The sequence below is a fragment of the Spinacia oleracea genome, chromosome 1, assembly GCF_020520425.1.
Source record: "Spinacia oleracea cultivar Varoflay chromosome 1, BTI_SOV_V1, whole genome shotgun sequence".
In the NCBI taxonomy this organism is placed as follows: domain Eukaryota; kingdom Viridiplantae; phylum Streptophyta; class Magnoliopsida; order Caryophyllales; family Amaranthaceae; genus Spinacia; species Spinacia oleracea.
In genome coordinates, this window is record NC_079487.1 from 70,295,759 (window position 1) to 70,322,549 (window position 26,791).

At 34.6% G+C, this 26,791-nt stretch overlaps 1 protein-coding gene across 1 annotated transcript; it reads right to left on the minus strand.

The window, feature by feature from the left end:
* Nucleotides 1-213: 213 nt before the first annotated feature.
* Nucleotides 214-26,791, minus strand: LOC110800669 (protein unc-13 homolog). Its single transcript, XM_022005978.2, has 27 exons — nt 26,638-26,791; nt 26,271-26,321; nt 25,997-26,172; nt 25,843-25,907; nt 25,361-25,751; nt 24,138-24,204; nt 23,826-23,982; nt 22,625-22,792; nt 22,301-22,411; nt 21,782-21,991; nt 21,100-21,201; nt 17,795-18,025; nt 15,277-15,351; nt 15,042-15,113; nt 14,261-14,446; nt 14,004-14,159; nt 11,037-11,129; nt 9,992-10,063; nt 8,641-8,758; nt 7,630-7,811; nt 4,342-4,423; nt 2,543-2,647; nt 2,328-2,434; nt 2,107-2,184; nt 1,868-1,963; nt 1,205-1,300; nt 214-566 (listed from the first exon to the last, which is right to left on the minus strand). Exons 2-27 carry the CDS (start codon nt 26,282-26,284, stop codon nt 393-395), a joined length of 3,384 nt encoding a protein of 1,127 aa, XP_021861670.2. The 5' UTR covers nt 26,285-26,321; nt 26,638-26,791; the 3' UTR covers nt 214-392.

Sequence of the window (26,791 nt, forward strand, 5' to 3'; positions counted from 1 at the left end):
ACCGCCTTCGGCGAGTGGACTAATCTCCCGCGAGAGTTTGCATGGGTACCTCATTGGGCAGCATCCCTCCCACTTGAGATTTTTTCCATACCCAAGGCTCGAACCCGAGACCTTAGTTAAAGAGCAAGAGACCCTTGACCACTCATGCCAACCTCAATTGGTATCGTTATCTTTGATTGCTGGCAAAGGAGACAAAACAAATAAGATGAGGAATTACATGGTACAAAAAGAACTAACAAATACAATAAATGGCAAGAGGACTTGCAAAGATCAGATCATATACTGTGCTACAGAAAAAGCTCAGGTCAGATTACAGCTCTCTACAAGTCTACAACCACGTACACAATCGATCTCTGTATCGTATGTACTTTCTAATGACTGCATTTATACACTTAAAAAGCAGACTTTGGTATCTTGAATTGTTTCTTAACAAACTGGGAAGCCTCTGAATCACCCCTATGGCACAATATTCTCAGCAAGGTCTTAGCATCAGTTCCTAGTTTACTTCTCCCTCCATGTAGTTCTAACCCACTTGCGGATTTCACGTCTTCAATCAATTCCCGCGTCTGCAGTAAAAACCAAGCACAAGGTTACAAAAGATTGCATTTTAACTCCCTCCTTTTGAAACTTCCAAACCCTAGGTTTTTCTTTTTCAATAACAAAATAGCTGAAAATTGTCAAGTTTAATTCTCATGATACCGTCAAAATAAAACATACATTCATAAATGATGTATAACTTTGATTTAGAGGCATCATCAGTGAGTTGGTTTGACTAGCAAGAACATCTTTCATTCACTTGACAGCTTACAGATATAAGTTCGTCTTTCCTACGTAACCTGCTAAATCTCACGTTCCATTTTCCTAAACTACTCTTACAAATCCCACGAGGCCAAAAGAAAGAAAAAAAAGGTTCAGCACGGTTCATGAATCGAGCCTTAGCGTGGTATACCATGACAATGACAAAACAAGATCAAAATTGGTAACCCAGCTCCATGAATGTATTAGCTTGCTATAGGGTCCTGGGAGGGTTAAGGTGCACAGATACTTACCCCTAACCAGTCAAGACTCAAGGATAAAAACACATGACAAATTCAAGCCCAGAGTACTCATCCTATACGAGACACTTCTGGAATATTACAAGTCTAAAATTACCTGATACTCTGATAGTCATCAACATGTAAACTTCAACACAACAAAAACTAACCTCATATCCATGCAATTGTACTATATGCCGCGCACGTGACACTAAATTTTCCACAACTCCTCTAGGAAGACCATCTCCTCCAGAAATAAAAAACTCCTGCAAAGTTACACTTGAGTCATTAAGCTGCAAGTTAAATGAACACTAGAAACACCTGTTTTTTAAAACAAAATCTTAGTTTCCAGATCACCGCATAGGAGGTTCTGATTAACATACTAAAATATTTCCCTACTCAGCCAAAGTTTTTTTTTTTTTTTGCATATACAAGTGATTTTGACAGGTATGAACCAATGAGAATAAAGTACATTAATAATAAATATATTTGGAACAACCAATCAAAAAGGAATCAAACCTTTGTGAACATGCTGAATTAAGTATTGTGGAGGCTTCTTTACATGAGAAGGTTTTTTGACGATTATTATTATACGTGAGAATTGTTATTTGTATTTTGTTTCTTTTATTATTTCCAATTTCACAAAGGCAATCCCACATAAACAAGTATTAAAACATTCCTCTGACCAATAAATATTCCCATAATAGATCATTTCATATTTTAGATAACTTCAACTCAGATTTAATCACAAAAAGGTCAGATGAAATCGCCATATTTCAAGTGAATCAAACAATCGTTCGATTTCCAGTAAGTAATCGGGACGCTGATTCTACCTTTAAAATATCTAAATCTTCTTCGAACAGTTTGGCATCACTCTGGGAGAAAATGCGAGATGGGCCTCCATCTAACAAAACACGTACCAGACCATCCTGAAACATAATCAAGTAATATCAGAATAAACTGCCAAGATAGAACAACACGAACAGAAACCCCCAAGAAATAAATAAGAAAATAAGCGACAAAAAAGGGAAACACTTTGCTTCCCCAAATATTATAAACACGAGGAACTGACAATAGATGCTTGTAGAAGACTTGTCACAAGTCGATCACGTAGAGGCTCCATGATTATTGCACATAGCAGATTTAGCGCCTGCAAAAAAGGACGTCTTAGTCCCAATCTAAGAAAATTTCCAGACACAAATCCTGAAGAATGAAGATGAACTAAAACTACACTCATTCTAGTCCATACAAACAAATGAACAATACTGTACAAAAATAAATTTATGTTCTTACCAGGTCAAGCGGCTCGATTAATGCTTCCAATCTAGTTTGAGAAACACTGGGCTTGTACAAATTGTCAATGAAGGGTTCCCTTAGTTCGCAAAAAACGATCTTGGTCCCTACATGATGTGGCAGAAGATCAATGTCAGGCAACATGGAGATATGAAGAGAATGGATGGGAGAAAAGGAAGAGGAAAAGTATGATGTTTTGAATAACTGAATCTCACCAGTATATTCGCAAATTCTGTCAATAGCAGCATTAAAATCTTTTCTGCTGCCCTCAAAAGTATTCCTTTGGCTGAAGCTTTTTGATTTCTCATCCAAAGTCTTCTCTGCGGAACCAAAACAGTAGACAAACACAGAACAAAAAAAGAGAGTTCAGAACAATGCTCATACACCAACACTCTCTGCCTATCTTTTTTGTTGGGGAGGGGGGGACTAATCTTTATTTCCTGGACGCACCATCTCATGTTGAATTTTCTTCGGAAATAATTTAGCCGATTTATAATGTGTTAAATATCATCAATTTGCATTGACTACAGTCCCTTAGCCAACAGTAGATTAAAAACTTACGAAGCTCAACAATAGATTAGAAACTTACTAAGCTTAGCCATCCAAGACATGGGTGAAGTCGAACAGAAAATATACATAAACAAGATATACGTGACTGACAATGCAAATAGATATAGTTAACGTATAACACTAAGAACAACACAGTAAATTATGGTTATTTTATACAACAATTTTTTTTAAGAATTATCTTTTAGGGGGAAGAGTATTTGGTGTTCATGAAAAACCAACCACAGCAAACTATATAAAACAGAAGACAGGAATACAAATCCAAAGGAACAATAGGAAAAATATCGCGGATGCGGGCGCGAGCGCGCTAACGGTTGCGTTATCACGGAAACCACTTGTAACGGATAAATTGAACGTATCGCGGCTAATACGGTGTTAATGTTTTCAAAAAAATCACATTAAAAGGTTTAAGGCTTGTTTATATTTTTAATTTTAAAAGACATTAATTCAACACAATATAACCAACCCTATCACAATATTAGTGTGTGTAACATATTTTGTGAACATATGATCTACAAAATATCATGTTTTTTAAAAATAAATAACTAATTACTAAAATATTATTGGCCTATTTGTACAAAGAACGGTGTAACGGGAAAAAATGTTCTAATGTGGCAAGTCACCGTTATTTAATGGACGACGCGCAGAGAAAAACAGGGTTTAGCGGAATGGGAAAACCTAAACTCTTTGCAGAACGACCGTTATGTAACGTAACGTAACGGAACGGCCGAGTTTTAATTCCATAAAAGGAACTTTGCGTCATCACATTGATCGATTACAAGGGACGATTGAAACAAGTCTCTCATATATCTTCCAAAATGTCACATCATGGGGTATAGTAAGAAATATTCATTGGCCAAAGTTCAAAGTCAAAATGCACACGCCATAGTTACAAGTCCTTGCAACAAATATACTCCTGTGTTATTCTCTTACAGCAAACTTTTATAAGGCTCTGCGGTAGATAGACCCATTCACCAAGGCACCACTAATATATGAGCTGGCTTTTCAAAATCTACGGACTACGAAATACTCCCTCCGTCCCTTTTTATTCTTTACGTGTTCCGTTTTAGGTGTCCCATTATTTCCTTTTATATTATAACATAAAATGCCCCTAATATTCTACTTCGTATAAATGATTGTGCGAAGTGATTATTTTAATCAATTAAATTCATTTGCGCATTTAATCTCTCACACTTTCCCCATTAGTGCATTAAATCTCTCACAAATTTCCAATGTCAGATTTTGGATAAAGGTTAAAACATTATAAATAAACGTATTCTACATCGTTTGAATAAATAAAAAAAGATGGAATCTCAATCCACATTAATTAGTCATTAAATCCGTGTGCATGTTACCAAACGTAAAGAATAAAAATGGATGGAGGGAGTAACTGGCAACAACAATACACTATCAGCAACTGAAGATAGAAAAATGTGATGAAACATACTCGTAAACTTTTCAGTAGGCTTCTTCTTCAACCAACACTCAGAAATGCTGTCTTCCAGCTTACCAAGATGACTAACTGCATACTGCATGAATGAAACAGAATTCAAATCAGCAGGAGGAAAAGAGAAATCCAGATATAATATTAACTAATACTAGAAAAAGGATTCCATCTCTCTCATAATATCTACCTCATTAGTCATTTCTAAGAGGACACTAATTTCAGAAACACTGTAGATTCACGGAACATTTATTATTCCATGTAAAAATGTCACTTCTTAGTCCACTACCTCACCTCTAAATTATTGGCCACATGTCTATTTGGAGCCGTCCCTAAACAATAGGCTACTTTCTAAAATTAGTTATATACTCATATTAAATTTTCAAATTGCCCTTATTGATACCTGAAGTAAAAACCCTATTGAAAGATTACCTAACCCACATAAAAAGGAAGTAAAAATTTTGATGAAGAAGGATAACTATAACACCTCAACTCCTTATTTTGTTTTTGTAAACATGACCTCCTTAGCTATGGCCTATTATTTAGGATGGAGGAAGTAATTACTAGGGGTGAGCAAAAAGTCAGGGTACCCTGAATCGGAACTGAAACCTGCGGTTCCGGAACCGGACATGTTCCGATTCTGGGTAACAAATTTGGGAACCTGTTGCAACAAGTTTCGGTTAAGGTTCTCAATTTTTCGGAACGAGTACCCTGTACATACTAATTCTAAGATGGAGTACCCAAAATAAGAAACAGGACCATATAAAAATGCTTCATATGCCCAAAATATAAAACAACGGAAGCTAATTTTTGGAAAATATAAATATAGAATTACATCTTAATCCCAAACTATTAAAAAATCAAAACCTAAACCATAAAGTAGATATTTTTCAATAAAATAACAACAATTTATTTAAATTTTTAAAATGACGGAGTACCCTGAATCGACACTTGTGGTCCGTTTCTCATTTTCAGGAACTTGTTGCAACAGGTTCCGGTTCCTGAAATTTTAAATAAGTACCTGTTGTGCTCGCAATTACTATTATTTGTCACGTTTCTAGAAAGCAAAGAACAAACACCATTATGAAGAGGTTTCTCAATTTTAATTTTCCTCTTTTTTTTTTTTTTTTTTTTTTTTTCCAGTGGAACGTTATTTCATTTTAACGCATATCAAATGTTCTAGGAAGTATAATATTACTAAAAATTAGAAACTTAACATTCTTTAGGGACAATCAGAAAAATTGACAATTTTTTGGCACTCAAAGGGAGTATAAGGTTTAGGTACACATCATGCATATTGCATGTCAATAGGAAAGAATTATACAACAATATGATTAGATTTAACTCAATAGCCCTGTAGGTTGATTTCCTTCAGGAAACCATATGTTACGTTTCCCAAACATGCAGTAGGGGACTCAGAATTTTTCGGATGGTGTGTCTTATCCGTCTCGTATAATTCAATAAATCAATGTGTGATTAAAAAAATTACTCTCTACGTCCAAATTAGTTTTGACACTTATCAGGGCACATAGTTTAAAGAGATAAGTTGTTTGGTTATCAAATACTTCCTCCGTTCTTATTTAAATGACACAGTTTGGTTTTTGACACTATTCACACAAGTTCATTTGATTTCCTTTTGTGGTTTATACTCAAGAAAAAACATAGTCGTGCGAGGTCTTATTAGATTCGTCTCGATGAATACTTTTTAAATATCAAATTTTCATAATTTTTTTTTATCCATAATTAGATATATTAATGTATGAAATCGAACATTTGCAAATGTGCCTAATTAATTGTGTCATTAGAAAAAAACAAAGGAATTATTATTTTATTGGAAAAGTAGATGTGAAAGAAGATAGTGAAATATAATTTTTTTTGAAAAGTAGATACTCCTTATTTTAGAAGATAGTGAAATATTTTTCTAACTGAATGTGAGAGTGTGGGACCCTAAATTTTTGGTAGTGGGGGAGAGATGTATTAAAATAATAGTGGGGTCTTTCCTAAAATAGAAGTGTAAAACTAATTTGGGATGTATGAAAATAAAAAGTGTAAACAAATCTAGAACGGAGGGAGTAATACTAGGTATAATTACAATTAGATTAAACAATTTTTATGTTGATTAACATAATTAACAATGAAACAATAAATAACTTTGATTCTCTTAGAAGATAAGTTGCATGGAGAACAGTTATGATAACATATATGGAACAGGCAGGAACAGAAAACAACTTGCAAAATTTAATGGTACGGTAGGACATGGTAAACACTAAAAGTATTTGAATTCCAAATTTAAAAAAAAAAAATCAGGATTGAAAGGCGCAAAACACAAATATACAATGAGTTAAAAAAACCTGATAATAAACAGCATTAAAAATCAGAAAGACATTCAGCCGCAAAGGGATATAAAAAAGATGAAAGAAAATAAAAAAATGAAAAGGAACTAAAATTCAGAAAAGTGGATGTCATCTCCTCCTATTCTTATAACCAATATTTTTACTGCTCCTTCATCTTCCTCTCTCCTTCGCAAATAACAAAACCCATTATTTGGTTGAAAGGAAGAAGAAAGGTACAAAACTCCCCGTTCCTCAAACGTCATGGCTTCTTATCTTCAATTTTTTTATTTTGAATATTTAACTTTTTATTTTTATTCAAAGCTTCATTTTTTTGTAAAAGTAATGTTGGGTCACTTGACCCACCATGACACAAAGTAGATCCACCATTTATTTGCAGGTTTTTTTTCTAAATGGGAACATCTTTTAGAGTTTAGACTATGTTTTTTCTTTAAATTTTGAAATTTGAGTTATGGTTACAATAATAATACAATAAATATCAGGAAATTTGCAAAAGATAACAAACAGTAATATGGTGTCCAAAGCTTATTTCCTTCAATGTCTTAATTTCAAAGAGCATAACCCAAACAAGTACTAGCAAGGATTTCCTAAATAATAAAATTGTGTACATTAATTTTTCATTAAATATTAAAATATTGATTTATTGTTATTAACTAATCTCAACTATTAATTATTGAACATCAAGAACCTATATATAAGTATATAACAACCAACATAGTCAACCACTGTGTTTGAGGCGTCGAAGAAACCAGAGAGATATTGTCATATTTATTCCACACAAGAAAATTTGTTGTATTCTGCTAGTCCATTCTACCAAAACATACACCTAAATAATTTTTCTTTAATTCATCTAGCACTACAAGGATGAAAAAATTATCAAAATTTCATGCAAGTTGATCTTAATTATGATCAAACCAAAACAAAAGAAGGATCAACTTACATGAAGAGTATTTAGTTGGACGCACAAAACTGGTGTGGGCAGAACACTTATCTCACTTGATTTTCTCTCTTCTGGGATTTTCTGGTGGTCCAGAAGCTCTTTCTTTACAAAAGCTTTAATACCAGCTTCCTTCCGGTATCGTGTGAGGATGGGCACAGGTGGCATCAGATCCTCTTTGCTGGCTAGAAATCAAATCAGGCAATAAAAATTAAACCTGAAGTACTGAATCCCATAAAGAACATGCATGAAAAAAAAAAACAGGAAAAGGTAAGCTGAATAAGGCATGCTCTCTTCACCTTATTTTTTCTGAACTGGAATTATTTCTACCTAACTGAAACTATTTTTATTAGTTAAAACTGATTTTTACTTGTTGAAAAACTGATTAAAACTGATTTTAATTGACTAGCACTTAATTTTACTGATTCCTTTTGTTATTTGTTATTTCGAGTTACTGACTTTTACTTAACATAAGTTTCTTTTACTTGTTAAAGTTTATTTTTACTGAATGTTACAAGTAATTTTTTAAGTTGGAAGAGAACAGGGCCCAACATAGAATTAGAGGATACGATGATATAAAGAATTGTTTATCAAATGGAAAGGCTAACTAATGGGTTTTGTCACTGCAGCTTCTTGTTAGAATCAGTTTACTGCTTCCAATGGTGTTTTCACTAGATTTTACATCTTATCAAACCCCTTTAGCATCATCCTAACCTCTATTGGCCCCCTTGCTGGCACCTTATTCCTCATGATTAAAACAGTGAAATATCCCGTATTTTAAATGGTAGATGACATGTTGAGATAATATTCAAACGCTGACTTTGGAAGAGCTGACACAACCAACAAGACTGGAGTACAAGACTACTATAAGTCTATAAATCTAATATAATCATACAGCCAGAAAAAACAAGCATTGGTTTGGGAAGTCCAGATGTATGCAGCCTTACCCCTATGAACAGACACGCCTAGAGTATTAAAGAAAAAAAAAATTGTATATATAGTGTATACACTTACCCAAATTAGCGACAATAAGATTAGCGTATCCTTGAAATGCATTGTCAATACCGCGGCATAAGCTACTGAGCTCCCCGGAACCCATTGGAACTTTAAGGGCAAAAAATTGGTCTACAGTCTGCATGATAGAAAAAGGGACCTCTTCAACTTGGATATAAATGGTCAATACACAAGGTTATGTGAAAAAACATAGGGAATAATGGATATTTATCATCCTCACATTTTTAACGATATCCCAGCTTTATAACTCCGACTGTACATGGCAGTCGGAGAAGCGAAACACTGAGATTCACAAGACTTGATTATAACTAGCCAACCTTCCAAAGGACCAGCAGACATAGTAGCCTTATATCAACTGGCAATCAGCCAGTCTTGTTGGAGGCTTCAATCAACAACCAAAAATTGAATGGAAGAAATCAAACAAATGCACTAACACCCTAAATCAAGCATATCCAATTTTTTCTCACTACTATGAATTTTATTTACAAATTTTGTTTCTTCTAAAATTACATTGTATTCCGTGACAGGTTCTTATGGGATTTTTCTCACCTAAAATATATAAAACAAAGTTAATTTAAAAAAAATATAATAATAAAAATTCTCCACTACATTCCAAATTCATTAAAATAACTCTGGATTTTTAAAAAATTACGCCACTTTTTTACACCGCTAGCGTAAGCAACTGAACCGATTAGGTGGCCCCTTGACAAGCTCAATCACCACTTGATGTACTATGGTATCAACAAGTTGTGATATGAGGCTAGAGAACATAAACTAGGGGATTTTTAAGTGCTTGAATTGACATTCAGATTTTATGGTACCAGTATCCAAAAATGGAGCGATAACCCTGGCTGTGTTTATTAAAGGAATAAGGAAAAATAAGAAAAATAGCATAAATATCATTATGCTAGAAACACAGCTCACACCAGCTTCATAAGACTTTGCTTATACAAGTAAACGCATTTTAAGATTTCCTAACATAACACAAGCAAAGACAACGGAGTAATAATGAAGATGAATAGTGGGTGTTTTGTTATAATATGACAAGCTGCATTCATTATCATTATCATTACCCCATTGCCTCAAAAAGGCTCCCGCAAGAAGCGGGGTAAGGGGTGTCGGGTGTACGCAACCTTACCCCTGCAATTGCAGAGAGGTTGTTTCCAATTGACCCCAAAAGCGATAACGGGACGACAACGGGAAGACCATCTTCTACTTCATGGAAAGGAAACGAAGAGGTTTTAAGACCATTTTGATTTAGTCTATTATATCCCACAGCCAAAAGAACAAATGAACATGCAATAGGTACTAAAACCCATATATTAAAGTCAAGTGAGTAATGGTGAAGTACCTCTTCCACGATCCTGTAGACTTCAACAATTGAAGTTCCATGGCGCTGCTGAGGTGATATTGGATCCCATCGCTGTGGATTTAAACGAATTAAGGTTCACAACCGTAATATATGGAGGAGACAAGCAAAGGGAGTGGGAAAGCAAATAGGCTACAGAAAATGAAACAAATTGCTTACTGAAAGTGCTATCTATTAAGCAATTTTGATGAGCAAAAAGTTTGACCATAGAAACAGAAAACGGTACAGCAAGTTTGTATTCATTATCATGTGACGAATGATCTGGCAAGAAAACCCAGCCAAAACCCGGGGTTAAAATACTCCCGAAACCCAAGCCAATGAACTTTAGAGGGATGAGTTAAAGGGAACTGATTTTAGTTGAGCAGAATTAAGAAGGGTAGTCCTGAAAGTAAGTATGACTAGACACTAGACGGAGCAGCCGCGCACTTAGCTGCAAAGAATTTGCATCAATAGGATTGATAGATGTGGTAGAGGACCCCATTTAGCTTTTACAAACTGGGTGCTTGTCAGTCTTCATTTAGTTTTACACGTTAAGTGTCACGGTGTCACCTAAGAATCAAACTAGAGTAAATTCTAGCTAACTTGAAAGTACAGAAGAAAAGAATAAAAAGATAGAAGTAACTAGCTGCTTATGAAATCTGTTGGGGAACCAATTTAATTTGGAAATCAGTAGAAAAGTAAAAAAATCTATAGATTTTCTGGGAATCAAGGTGAAAAATGAAGGGAGAGAATTGCGGGAATGCAAATTCATCAGATAGGTATTGTATTTATTTTTTTGTTTCTTTACAAAAATTTAATATTTTATTTGCTTAAATTTAATATTTTAATTTACAAAATGAAGGGAAAACTATGAACAAGGAGGCAAAAAGCAACTGAAAGATTTGAACATATTTCTTACTCCTTTATACACAGATTTCCTCATTAAACTTAAGTTCGCAAACACACTGTAAGAAAATGAAAAGTAATCATCTAAAGAAGAAATCTTATTTGTTTTTCAAAAAACAGTATGAGGAACCTATGTAGTTACCTCCTGTTGAATGGCACGCTCAACCCAATTTTGTATCCTTTGCAGCTGTGCATTGACCCAGCGCATTACTAATGTTCCGGATAAACTTTCAATCTACACAAAGGGGAAAAAAAGAAGAAAGTGAAACAACAAACCCTAGAAAATGAGAGAATAAAAAATGGGAAACTCCATAAAAGCCTATTTCCAATCATATAATACTCAATAAGAAAGAACATATATAGTTAGTACTTAGTACTTAGTACGCAAATAAAAGGCATTTTTCACTTACTCAGTAACATACTGCATATTAGCAACTTGGATGAAGTTACATTAAAAAAATATTAAGATACAATAAAAAAAAATATTCCATTAAAAAAAAGTTCCAACTTAAAAGCAGAACTAGAGGGACAGCCCGGACAGGATGTTCACAATCAAAAAACTGAAATATGCTTGAATCCAGCAACCCAACACCCTCTGATTCTAAAGAGCAATATGATACACTTTAGCGTGCTCTGCCCAGTAACATACTTGTACAGATACATTTAGAATTCCAGCCAGTATGTGGAATCTTCATATTCCAGCTTAATATACTATGTACAAGATATATGATAATCAGATTCCCTGTAGTTTTTTTTTCAGTAACATAGAAAATGGTGGGATTCTAATCTATGTAATATCTCAAATACTGGAATCCCGATGCTGATACAACACTGCTTATCAGCTCTTACACAATTTCGTCAACCCTTAACTAAAGTTACAAAGACGTTTCAAATGCAGACCTATAGAACCTACTAAGTAATCATTGGCCATTTTATTGCAATTTTTTAGCCATTGGCCCCCGTGCATGCACGGATATTCTAAAAATATTTGAACAAATTTTTTATCTCCCTAAAGTTGCTACGTAATTATTAAAAACATATATACTCATTTAATCATCTAATACATACTCCATCCGTATTTAATTAAAAGATACACTTTCTATAATCGGTTGTATTTAATTAAAAGATACACTTTCCTTTTTTGGCATGTCATGGTCCCCACTTCCAATTATATTAATATTTCACTCCTTGTGGTCCCCACACTTAACTCACATCTTTTTACTACAATAAATAATTAACCCATTATCCCACTTTCATCTTATTTAAATAAATTCAACTCACTCTCCTAAAACCTAGGTTGCACGGAAACGGGTACGGGGACGAAAAACGGCAAAATCAAAATTGCAGAAAACGGGTACGGCATGGATTCGGCAAAAAAAAATAAAAAAAAAAAAAAAAAATTAACATCTATATATAAATATTCAAAGTTCAAAATACCGAAAAAAACAACTAAGTTTAATGTCTAAACTATCTTTTATGGGACTTTAAATTTAGAATCAGTAAAAAATTAAAATTTAAAATCATAAAACAAAATAAATACTCTATAACTCTTAATAATAAAATATTTATATCATGTGTTCCATATTCCATGTATAAAAAAATTAAATGAAAAAAGAAAAATAAATAAAGAAAACAATACTTTTTTTGATAAGGACAAAACAGCTGGCAAAGACTTGATAAGTGTTACTATTAAGCAGAGCAGACTAACAGGCATACAGCTGTACATCCTCAGAATATTAAAGAAAACCTAACTGCCTAGCTGTGTACACACTTAATAAAAGAAAAACTCCAGTAATAAATTAATAGAAGGGGAAGGTTCTTCTTCCTTCTTCGTCTTCTTCATCCTTTTCTCCATCGCCATTATTAACTAACAAAAAAAACAGCCGTCTTCTTCCTTCGCCAATTTTCAATGGGCACTGCATTACTGGGCGACGCGACCGGTACCGGCGGGCCTCTCGGATTTCATTAAACCCATTGGGTACGTGCCTTCATCCTAAAAAAACGTACTTAACCCGTCCCCAACTTCACCTTAGCCGTCCCCAAAAGTAGCCCGCGTACCCAGCCCTTCGGATTCGTTCTGGGTACGAATCCCAGGCGAATCCGTCCCGTACCCGTACCGTACCCGTACCCGGTACGGGAAACGGCGCCTGAGAGGCGTACCCGTGCTACATAGCCTAAAACTATGTGTCTGTCAAAGTGTATCTTTTAATTAAATACGGAGGGAGTATTGTAGTATGCAATTTTCTCCCTACTACGTACGTAATATTACATAATGTTATATGCTTGATATGTTAATTTGACCAAAATATTTGATATACTAATATGCTGATTTGAACTAAATGTTGAATAAATATATTTTCTATTAATAATATAACGACTTGACTAAAATATTAACAAAAGTCATTTTTAGCAAGTTATTATTACATGGCATGTATTATTTCCATACATAAACAGGAAATAAAAAATAAATAAAGTAGAGCTTTTTTAGGAAAAAAAATTAGCGGGAAAATTTTGCATCAGGAGTGACACGGTGTTTGTTTTAGTATAATGTAGTAATAGATATCCGTTTACTTAAAGGCTATTCAACTGAAGTATTACTCTGATCACACCCAACAGAATTTGAAGGAAGGCCTTCATCTGTAAATTACCTTATCCTTAGTTTACCCAAATAATTTTGGGACTGAGGCTTTGTTGTTGTTGTAATTTACCCAAACCGTTCATACATATTCAGCATGATACCAACTACAACCCAGGATGCAAATTCCCCTCTAGCATCATGCAATTTCTGTTCAGATAATCAGTAAGCCCACCGTAAAAAGAAGAGTATATTGCCTTTTCTTGCTACCCCTGACCAAGTTGTTGGCCAAATAATCGTTGAGCCCAGATTTCCAAATTAATTACACAATGCATATAAAAGTTAAGTCTTTTAGTACAAATAATTGTCACAATTAACCACAACACAAGTGAACAATCAACAAATTTGGTGCATGAAGGCAGAGTCGATTAATGAACTAGAATTCTAGAAAATACGAGAGCACATAACACAACAGTTTTTGAGGAGTTTTCTAAAAATAAATGAGAGTAAAGACTGTTAACAGCATCTTCTCACCTGATATCTCCCAAGTTTTTTGCAGTAGGTCTCAGAAACTTCACCACCAAAAGTTGAAGTCAAAAGCCCGAGAATATACTGCTCAAGACTATGAGCTGCTGGAAACACAGATACTATATCCTCAGTCAAATGCTCAGCGCCATCAAGGAATGGTTTCTAGAGAAATGTTTACAGGCTGTTACTCTTTTGTAATACAAATTTAATAGGAAAAGACAAGGAAGCTATGGAAATTTTCCCGGAAAGAGGCTTAAGCTTACCAATTTTATACCATAAAGCCTGTGAATAAGGGATGTTGAAACAACAAGTGCTTGTGGATACCACTGTGACAAAATTGGGACAAACAATGTAGTCTCTTTCTTTAGTAATTTCTTTATTTGTTCAGCAAGCAATGTCAACGGATGTTCATGTACTGTTTCTGAGTTTGTGTCAACAGCATGTAATGTCTGCAGGATCACAAAATAAATAATGTAATTTTATTTTATTTTGTAACATAAAATTCATAATAACATCATTGAAACAAAATCAATAGATGAAACAAGCAAGCTAAGACACATGTTACGTCATTAAAAGAAATTCCCATAGAATGTTATGAAATGGAACCAAGTTACATTACCCTATCCCCCGTATTCTCCCAAATAGGTGTACATTGTGAAATATTCTGATCTGACACTCCTTTCAACCATGAAATCTAAAGGAGCGCACAGCACACTGATCTCCGACAAGGATAAAGCTCAGGTCAACGTTAAGCAAGCATGAACAAATTAGATCCTTGACCTCCAGTACTTCTTGTATATCACACAAAAGGAATCAAATTCTGAGTAAACCTATTATCCATTACGCATTAGTATTTCTTAGTTGTATTACACAATAAGCAGCAAATATTTGAAAGGTCGTTACAGTTAAACAGTTGCAAAAATAAAATAAAAGCGTATGCGCTCAAGCTAATACATAACCAGAGCTTTTCAGCACATAATACAGACAATTAAACTCTCAAGCATGCATCTTCAACAGGTATCTTAAGCCAATAGAATGACTTACCCGCGCAAAAACACTTTTAATTGACGAGTTTACAAACGACTCGATTTGTTCCTGATCGTTGATAGTAGTAGACTGCATATAGATAAGTAGAGTTTTCATGGGGAAAAGAGAGGGAAATGTTAGCCTAGCGTTATTCAATAAAAAAGAATTACTTTGACATGGAAAAAGAATGGAAATATAATGTTAAAAGTTATTTACATAAATAAGGGAATTATCAAGTAAAAAATAGACATACAGATTCTGATTCCTCCACAAGTAGTCTCCTAGAAACCATTGCAACAGTTGCAATATTCTCCATTTTGTGCGAATCCTATTAGATATAGGAAATAATATATAAGTTCTCATTTCTGAGTAGCAAAAAGAAACAACAACAAAACGGAACATTAAGGACAAACTGATACCACAAAAAGCAGTATCCAATACTTAAAAGATTTTTAAGCAAATGAATATGCAGATGCAGTGATGGAACTCAAATAAGGCTGTTCTGCTAAATAAAGGCCATTCATTAAGGATTTTCACTTTCCGTCCACAAAAAAGCAATTCTGTATCATGTGATTAAAATTCACAACACAAAATCTGTTATAGGCTGTTATATTACAACATGAAACAGTCATAAACTGATGACGCATGGTTATACTTTTAATCATTGCATGTATTGAAACTGAGTATAATTCACACTTTAGACTTAATATAATCGGTACTCATTACATAAATTCAATCACTGGTTTCTTCACAAAAACAAAAAAGATTAAGAAAGCAACACCTACAAAAGCCACTTGTATGTGCAAATTACAACTTTTTGGCAATATTAATGACTGATATTCCTCTCCATAAAAGGGAGGGGTAAAAGTGGAATAAAATTTTAACATTTTAGGAAAGATTCAAAGTGGATAAGGAAAATGTTAAAATCGATCAAATTAGAAATAACAAAGGGATTTCTGAATTTAGTATTGTCCAGAACAATCACACACGGACAGGGATTGGATCAATTAACACGGATGGGATGGCATGTGGACTGTTCAATGGTTCAAATAAAACGATCGATAGTTACCTCATTTAGGCTCTGTTTTATTCATCTTATTTTCACTTATTTCACGAAAAATAAGTTCACATAAGATAAGTTCAGGAAAAATAAGGACTACCCAAATATAATTTATAACTATAAGTTTTGATAAGTTCTAATAAGTTCAGAAAGAATAAGTGCAAATCAGGTGAATAGAATACACCCTTACATGCTTCACTAATGGTGTTTTTTATTTTTATTTTTGCAACCAGTGTAGCTGAACTTGAAAGATTAGAAGATAAGCTTTTGTAGTAGGAACTTTGTTCCTTAATGTCGTTGTTGTTTGGAATCTTTATACTCCCTCCGGTGTTTTTAAATGCATCACTCATGAGCAATTTATATGAGCACACTGTTTTAGGAGGACCATGCCAAATTATTATATGGTGCAATGGGCAAGTATATAATTTATTTATTCTAGTAAAAAATTAATGGGGGCCATGATAGAGATAACATGTGATAAATGGTGATTTTTTTAGGTATTTAAGTGCTGACCATGAGAGAGAGAAAAACAATAAAATATTTTGGGTGGGAATTAACGAAAGAGAGAGAACTAATAAAAATATGGTAGAAAGATACCAAATGTAGAAGTGATACATTTAAAAATCAAACACCCATAAGAAGCAAGTGATGCATTTAAAAAAAAGGAGGGAGTAGATTTTCATGCAAATGAAATCTGACATTATTTCGATAATAATATATACGAAAAAGCATACTCATGTCGGATCTTTATTTTTCTTCTTGCTGTGTAGTTTCAAAATATCAACTCTTTTTAATTTTTTATACTACCTCCGCTTCTTAATGTTGTTGACATTTACTATTTGCACACAAATTATGGCAATAGGAGAGAGAGTGTATATTGTGGTGAGTGGTTGTAAGAAAATATATATATATATATATATATATATATATATATATATATATATATATATATATATATATATATATATATATGTATGTATATATATATATATATATATAAAAAGTAAGAAAGAGTGTAAAAAGTTGGGTAGATCCGTAGATGTAGGAAAAAAAATAGGTGAATAAAGTAAGAGAGTGAACGAAGAAGTGTATAGATTGTGGGATACGAGGGGTAAGATAGTAAAATATATTAGATTAAAATAATGAAACTTGGAACATCATTTAGAAACGGACCAAAATGAAACTTGTTAAAATCATTTAGAAATGGAGGTAGTAAATATGTATTTATAGATAACTGTATGTATAGGACACTGTCTAAAAAACAAACAGGAACAACAAAAAGAAACAGAGGGATTACATGATTTTGAAATAAATGATAATCATTTGGCTCAATCAGTAATTCAAACAAACAAACACACACACCTCAATACTCATGCTGTCATGCATGACTTAATAAATTTCTTTTTCAAACAAAAATGCGCTCTGATTAGGGTTGCCTGGGCATATATAGAGTCAAATCAATTTAGAGTAAAAAGAATATATCTCAAAGTATCATAAAGAAAAATCAAGAAAAATAAAGAGCATAATCGAAAAAGAAAAGAAAAAAAGTGCACATAGAGTTCAATATAAAAGCCTTGCAGAAAGAGTATAACATAATCAGTGCACCAAATCTACAAATAAAACAAACTTCAACTGATATGATCACTAATAATTGAACACAGCACACCAAAAACTCATTGTCCTACAAGCTTTATTCATGTATGTAACTGACCTCAGAAAAATGCAGGTGATAGTCTGCAAGCTGTCTATCTGCCCACTTCTGGATTGGCCCAAGAAATGCTTGAAGAAAAGAGGTACTTTGAGATCCTGTTTCACATTCTATCTTTGATTGCAAGCTTTTCAGGTGCAACCTCTCCTGTGGGCCACGCTGCTCTTTCAAAGGAATTCTCTTTAACTGCTCAATGGCATGTTGAAGCATTCCTTTTTCACTTGTAATCACATACTGTAATGCAATAACCCAAATTAATAGTAGTACAAGCAATTACAGAATACATATTTTTAAGTACATACTACCTACGTTTCTGAAAGTTGTTAACAAGTTCCGATTTAATTCATTTTTTAAGTTGTTAACGAGTTTGCTTTATTCTATTTTTGGCATACCCCCTTTACTATATTACGCCTCTTACCTCAAAACATTTACATCTTCCGATTTCCTCCTCTTACTTTATCCGCATTTTTCCAACACCCACCAACTTTTACACTCTTTTCCTTTATTTATCCATCTTTTGCTTACACTCACTTACCACACCAAAACTCTCTCCGCTTTGTCTTAATATTTGTGCAAATAGTAAATGCTAACAACATATAGACACGGGGGTATTATATTAGCATAATGATTCAGGTATTATTAAAATTATCAAACAGAAATAGAAAAAGTAAGAGGTAAAACATAAGAAAAATTATATAGGGCCTAAAATTTATCTGGCCACAAGATTAACAAATTCAGCAGATTCGGCCAACAAATGGGAAATAAGGCAGACACAAAAAATATGGCTGAAGTTCACATCACAATATGTGGCCGTACAACTTTTCAGAATGCTATACATCCCTTACTCTAATGTTGAAATGATGAATGACCTCCTTTATATTCTTCTAAGTACTCGAAAGTTTATGTCACAGGTATCTTCGCTCTTTAGCCAGGTATAAAGTTGGTAAGACCCTAAAGGACCTATTACTTTCAAGAAGAAACTTATTCTTTTTCCATGCTTCTATCACTTAACCCATTCCTTATGGAATCATTTTGAATTTCTTGGGCAGTAGCAAGAGCAATCCTTCTTGAGACCTCTTTTTATTTTAGCAAGAACCCTCTTGATTGGGTGTTAGGTACAAGGGTATCTTCCTTTTGAGGTACAAGCGTATCTCGTGAAACTTCCTCTTCTTTTCTTTAAACTAACGAATCTTCGCCTTCTAAAAAACAATTTACTTAAAAATTAGAAAGACGAAGGGGTGACAGCAGATGGTCCTCTTAAAAAGGATGGCGACGTCGGAAAGGACAAAAACAACTAGTTCATAAACTCATAAAAACACGAAAGAACCAAAAGTTGGGAGTTTTTCCAAAAATAAATAAATAGAGGGCCTCCATTAGAGAATCCAAGGGGGTGTTTCTTACATGCAAAGGGTGGGCCAATGACAAATGCCGTCAGGTAAGCATGTAGCAAAACTAGCAACTATATCTGCAAAATCATCAAAGTAAAGAATCGGACAAAATCTAACATTTGACTCATGCCTATATAATAGCCTAAAAAGAGGAACTTGAAACCTTGACGCAAGCTCATTAGTGATCTTATCCAAAATCAAAGCCGATAAGTTGAAGCTCATACTGAAGCACATGGCACAAACAATACATAATCCTCATAAAAGAGAACATGAACATCCAAAGCCGACAATGTCAAGCCCTCAAAAACTCACCAATTACTTTTCTTCCACCCTCAGGCCTCAGCACTGAATTGCTAAAGGAACTATCTTCAACATATCAACAATCCATTCATAATTTTACTTTCTCTGAGCAACAAACACATTGCTAACACGGCCTAATTGAACCCAACAAAACCCCGAATAACCAGAAAGAGAGCACCAAAGGAAAGAAAAGGGGCGAGTCTAAGCAGCTTCCTCTTTCCTCACTTTACAGGGGAAAAAAATGGCAGGGGCTTTCTGCCTCCATATACACGGCAATAAGTCAAAGCACACCATGGACTTCTTACACAATTAGTGCCCCACGCCATCCAAGCGACAACCTAAATGATAGAATCCCTCACCTTAAGGATGAAGATAAATCCTCAAGAGAAGACCCAACATTCCAACAAACTAATAGGAAGATATCCTCCCAATGATTTCAAGATCCAGAAAAGGAAGCTTCTCAGCACATTATTTCATTCCAAGACACTAGAGCATGCTACGCAGCTTCCTTACAAGTTTTTATCCTAAACAGATAACAGAATTGAGCTTCAAAATCCCAAGACTTAACACCATGACAGAAGAGTAAGACCATTCATCCTAATTTCCACAAGGAACTTGACGAGCTCCTGCTATGACGACACAAATATTTGAATAGCAACACATGAGAAAAGGAATTCTCGCTCCCTACGGAGGCTATAGTTTGGACAACATTGGCCCAAAATAAACCTCCTTTTTCTTTCTTCTCTTTACTACAGAACAAGAATGTGTGAATTGGACACTGAAAGAGGCTTCTCTGTTTTGGCATAAAAGAAAAGAAGAGATCTTTTAATTGTGTTACCAGCAGACGCATTTTATATAATCTTTCTTCTGCTATATCCGTCCTTAAAAGATTGTCCCGTAATACTAAAAATGGATGTCCCTAAAAGATTGTCCCACACCTTATATGGTATGTGTTCCTCACATGTTTCTCCTCAGTCCTCATACACTATTATTAAACGTAGGAAAAAAGACAAACCTACCAATCCATTTGCTTTTGTTTTGCCCAACTCTTTAAAAAAGTAAAGAAAAGTTCATTTTCCTTCAGCTACATGTTTCGATAATCACCCTGATTAGCTAAACAACAGGAAAATTAAAACTCTCCTTGATGAAATGATCTAAATTTTAAATGGCTATTTTTATTGGCATGAACTATCAAAGAAAAGTACCCAAAAAAAGAGCATAATGCATCCGCAAATACCGCGAATCATAGGTTTCAGCTATCTAACCCACAAGAAGTAGTATGTGCAATAAAATCATCAATGAAATAAATTAACCGATCTTTCCGTAAAGACGGGGCAGAAAACTAGCCCCACTACCCAGATTTCTATAAACATAGAAAAGGGTGATCTTCTGATTTGGACCAAGCAGCTAGCTCCATAAATGGAGAAGATTATCTAGCAACAGAGTCAGGTATTCTCTCGTTGACATTATTTGGGAAAAGTTCTAACTTGAGTGAAAGTTGTTTTGGGTAACCAAAAAAGGAAATGGAATTATCATTGAGCTTCAGGGTAAATGAGTTTCATATTTAATGCATATTTTAGATGATTTTAAGGTAAACGAGTATCATAGTAATTCATATACCTGGCGAAATAGTACCCAAGCATAACATGTATAGTGTATGGTCTCTGTTATTCCCAATATACGCCATGTCGATTTCAAAAGCTCGAGTATCTCTTCCACTTCCTGTATTACAGATGAATTAGAGGCAACAGGAATACTTTTAAAAAGGCAAGCATTATCTATACAGGATCAAGATATCAGACCACAAAGGAATATGAAACAGCTGACTCATAAGACCCTAAAAACATATCAAAATGCGATAAATTAAAAGGTAATAAAGTGTGCATATATCATAATTAATTACACAAATGAAGGAATTAAATAAATTATGCCTCTGAAGAATGCTCTACTTATTCTGAAGTAGAGGCTCAATCTGTTCCATTCAACTTAGCCCAATGCATCTACAAAAGTTCCTTCCCTGGGTAGCGTAAGGAGGTCAGAGGTATGCAGCTCTACACATCCAATAACAAAGAGTTCTTTTTTTCCAATTGACCATTAATCTGACACGTAGAAACTCAAAGATCGAGCACAGTGTAACTTTTTAGAATGAGATTTCATTTATAAAGTTAGTTGAACACCCACAAGCCCTAATACTTCTTCTTAGTCCATTATCATGCAATTATACAACAAGGAATGCCAAATATTCACTCTCATTTCCAGCTTCCCCGTATTTTTTTGGAGGCCAAAAGCTATGAATACTGACCTCTGTAAGCTTTCCCTCATCCAGAATGTCATAGACACTAAGCAGCAACTTTTCATACAGCCGAACATTAAGATGATAGCCATCAGCCCAGTGACAAACTTCACCAGTTAAGTCACCACGAGCTGCTCTCTCAGCAAGAGTATTAGCAACATCTCTGAGAGACTTCAAACATTCTGACCTTTGAAGTTCCCCTGTATTTCCCGGAAGGAACTGCAAAAAGAAGAAAAATATAGAAGAGTAAGATGGTTCAACGAATTTGGGAAAAGAGGAAACAGAATATTTTATCACACAGATCAATCCTAAAATTTACTTCACTAGCTTTGTCAAAATATACTAGTATTCAGAGCCAAAATTAAGTTGAGCATTCTGGTATACGAGCCATATGGCTAAGATCACATGAATACTAAACGGTGAGTCATAAAAAGCTTCTAATATTGTCATAGGAAACCTTGGAGACACACGAGTAATATGCAATTATGTAGAAGGTCACAAAAAGGAAATCTGGCAACGAATACACACCTCAGATTCCTCGATTTTAGCTAGAAGAATCCTCACTTCATTGGACTTCCGCCCAGATTCTCCAAAACCAACAACGGGATGGTTAATAAGCCCCTCCTCCAACATGTTTAACTACACTGACACAAAATCACAGCAGCATGGGTATTAATTGTAGAACATTATCTATAACCCAGCACCAGGTATCAACAATAAACTAGAGATGGGCCCTTTCTACGTGAAAGTATACATATGTGACTGCGTTCAGATTCATGCCATTGGAAAAGTGCAGAGGCAGGTGTTAAATAGAGACACATCACACAGGGTGAGAGAAACAGAGGATGTCACCTGTCTTTTCTGCCACCGTATATACGCCTTTTTGTCAGGGAACTCTGTGCGCGAAATACAGCATAATAATTCCAAAGGCACCAAAAGGGTGTCCATTCTTTTCCCCGCCTTTCCAGCAAGAGAGTTAAGCAAGCCTTGTCTTGTTCTGATATCCATTGCCTCTGAAATCTGAATTCATAAGCCAAAACAAATAGTTAAAAAGGGCAAGATTCTAACATGGTATCTAACTTCAAAATCAGAAATACCAGATGAATCTACTTCTACACGACTTGAAACCTCCTGAACAAGCTTACTCTCTCACTCAAATTGTTACTTTGGATTACAATTTACAAATGAGTAACATTTTCAGGTAGAATTTCAGGCACAGGATCCTACTACTACCCACGCCAACACCCTTCATTAACAATTTAACATATTGTCTATACCCTCGCCAACACCCTCAATGAACCATATTCTAGTTCAAGTATATTCGAAATACAACTAACTCCCCAAGTAATGCTATCTCTAGTTTAATATTATCAGCATTTTGTTTCTCCTCACCAAACGCTTCAAAATTTTGAACTTCGGGATTAAGTGACTACCAACAACACTTATAGAGTTATAGCTATACTAAGTTAAAAGAAAAAGTAGATTAAGATTAGCACGGATAAGTAGAAATTGCTTGATTGTAGAAGATACCCCTTTCAATGGATAACTCAAGGGTTCTACACTGCACCACTAAAAGGACCACAACACTTACTCCCTCTGTTTACTTTTTAATACCCACTTTCCAAAAAGGGGTGTTTTCTTGCTATTTCCACTTCTACTTTATTCTATATTTGGCAACCACATTTTACCATCTTACATCTTTTCCCCACAATAGTTACCTTTTCCATCATTTCTCTACTACTTTTCCTACTTTTTTCTTACACCCACCCACTATTACCCATTATTTTACTAGCTCTCTCTTACTTTTTCCACCTTTTTCTTACACCCACTCACCTCTCCTAGAAACAAGAGCCTGTAATAATTGGGTACATAAAAACAAAACGGAGGGAGTACAAGCACAAACATGGTAAGTGATTTAAAGTTCTGAACTGCCCTCTTAATTAGAAATAGGCTCAGAAAAATGTAAAAATGTAAATGGTAAAATTAAATTACTCAACGAGGATCCAACAAAGGATAGGATGAACATAAATATTAAAAGATTTTTCTGGACTACCTCCATTTGAACACGCATAGTCTCTAATAGACCAACCAAGCCAGGTGCACGTTGAGGCTCAGCTCCAACATTTTCAGTTTTACTACGCCCAAGCTTTTTCAGTAGTCTGGACGGCTTCTTCTCTTTCTTCTTTTCTTTTGATGGTACAATAAGACCTCTACTCATCAAATACAGGGAGATGCAGAATGAGAAAGATGTCCGTTGATTAGAAGAGAGAAGGAATGCAGTGAAAAATAATTTGCTATATCTGATAGAAAATATGATGAGCAATTGAATATAAAGTTAAAGCCCAATCCATGACTGAAAGCATACCCTGAAGCTCCAGCACATGCTAAAAGGATCTCAAAAGAAGTTTCACGAAGATCATCATCAGTAACACCTGTATCATATAAATCAAAACACCAGCAACCCCATCATGACAAACATCTTCCTTGGAAAAAAAAAATCTGGATTTGTATAATGGCAGCTTATGCAGCAATAGTTCATTTTAAAAAAAATAGCTTGTAAAGAATAGAGCATGTAGCACAAAAGCATTTGTCACAGAGTGAAATTGCAGCAGTAGATGAAATCTGCTAGTGCAACTGGGGACTTTCTCTGACGAAGAAAAATAGAGGGAGGATTTGTCAGCTATATTTTATACTTCGAATTATTCTTCACTAGTCATGCACTTCAATCACCATCAGAATAAAGTCCTTCAAATTTTTACTTTTTATTAAAAAGAAGAATCTTAAAATGGGTTTACGTTCATATGGTTAATCTAAATAGTTTTCTTTTCTACAAAACAGGAAAAAAAATGTGCTGAATTAATGAAGCACCTTGTTTTCCTATTTCAGCATAAATTTTTCCTATTATAATTTTCCAATTAATGGTTTTAATCTTCATACTATCAGTATTAAAAACAATAAGAAACTCACATGGCTATAAGTTCTACCATTCTAACTTCCTAAGTATACGACTTAAAAACACTTAATAGATCAAGACCAACATATTCTAGCTGCTACTTTGGCTGTTTTCTTACAGAATTTGAGCAAGTTGTGTAGACCATTTTCATACAAAGAGGTGGCACATTTCATTAGTAATGCAATACCTAGAACAATATCGATGAAAGTTCTACTCTCCCACATGTTCTATTTGAAGGTTGAAAAGCACTACTAAGCACATATAGAGTTTCGAGATTCGGTAGAAGAGATCTAGAGATACAGGACTTTCTCAACCAGTACATGCATCTGTGGCTCTGCCACAACTAATCTAAGGCAAAATACCTAACTAAAGACCACCCTAGATAAAACACTATCTTAACTGAAAATAACTGATGTGGCTACTTTTCTCCAGGACATTCGGCACAACGGCACCCTTGATTCTGGACTAGACACAAACATCACATGCATTGTCTATCAGTCCTAACTCTTAAATATATACAGGTTCTTCTATAAAGAAATTATCATAATACAAAGCTCAGAAATTTAATTCGCATTATCCACCAGCAAACAAACATGGAAAGAACATGCATAACATGAATGCCTAACCATACTTGCCTGTAGAAAAACTTGGCAATACAGCCACAAGATCAGAAGCATCATTTGGCATTCGTCTTGAAACCCTTCGGCTGTCAACTTCTTCCAAGTCATCGTCATCTTCAAAATCCTCAATGTCGTCCACAGTCAATTCTTTAGCTTGAATTGAACTGAATGATTCAGCCTGTGACATACTCCTCCTAGCAAGAAAATCTACATTTGAAGAAGTATCTGGCATAGAAGGCTCTGAGTTTGATACCATGTCTTCATCGACAAACTCTGATTTTGACAAACTCGAAATAATGGTTGATGGGGCAACTAAGGGTACTGGTGGTGGTGCTCGTCTCGGGGGTGAACCGGAAAGTTCATGGTTAGTAACAAGGAAAAAATCATCACTAGAGCCCCCATTAGTCTGCAAATATGGTGACCACTATTATTATACAACGACGAACCTAAACAGTACTCTCAGGAAACATCTTTAGATTGGTTAAGGACTGACTCACCATAAAAGGGAACTCTGAACCATCATGATAATCTCTGATAGCTTCAGAGAGTTCAAGCATTTCACCTACATTATCAACATTATTGATATAAGCAAATGTTCAATCAGAACTATTAGCTGAACAAATAGGGTTAATACAATGCTTAATCTCCCACCTTTTTTAACACAATTAAGAACATAATCAACACTGACTTGATCCAGATCCACATCATCTAATGAAACAGCCCCAGGAGGAAGTATAACCTTCTTAATCAAGCTACCAGAAAGCATAAAATTAAGAAGCACACGCCGGTCGCGCCGATATCGTTGTAGAAGTTCTAGCTCACTCTCCCTGGTTCCCCAGTTGCAACACACACACAAAAATGAAAATCCCACATTGCAAAGAAACAAAACTTGATTAATACAAAAAAAACGGAGTATTCCACTTACCCTTCCATTTCCATTGAATTCGGTTGTTAATGTATGTGTCACCAAAATTACCTAACAACAAAACTAATCTTATCAAAATCTCACCAAAAAAATCAATTGTTAAAATATCACGTATCTATATCAAGATTAACAAACCAAATTTGACAACAAAATTCAGCAAATAAAATCATCATTAATGTAGTAAGTAATATAATTAAGCTCCAAAATCTATAAAAATAATCACTCATTTTAGTATTTAAAAAAAAGGATAAAACTAGCATCAAATCATGACCGAAAAAGGTAAGAAAGGAAAATCAAAATGGATCTAAAAAAATTGGTCAAGGGTTTGTTAAGAATTTAATGTAAGTCGCCATTTTTATAAGCTTACCTCGAACAAGCAAGAATTAAGCACACACTTTTGGCTGCATTTTATGAGACTGTGTTTGAAAGAGAAAGAGAGTCGAGGAAGAAGGGGAAAGAGAGAGTCAGCAACACTGCTGGATTTTCTGGAATTTAATTAAGTAATCGATGAGGTGAGTTGT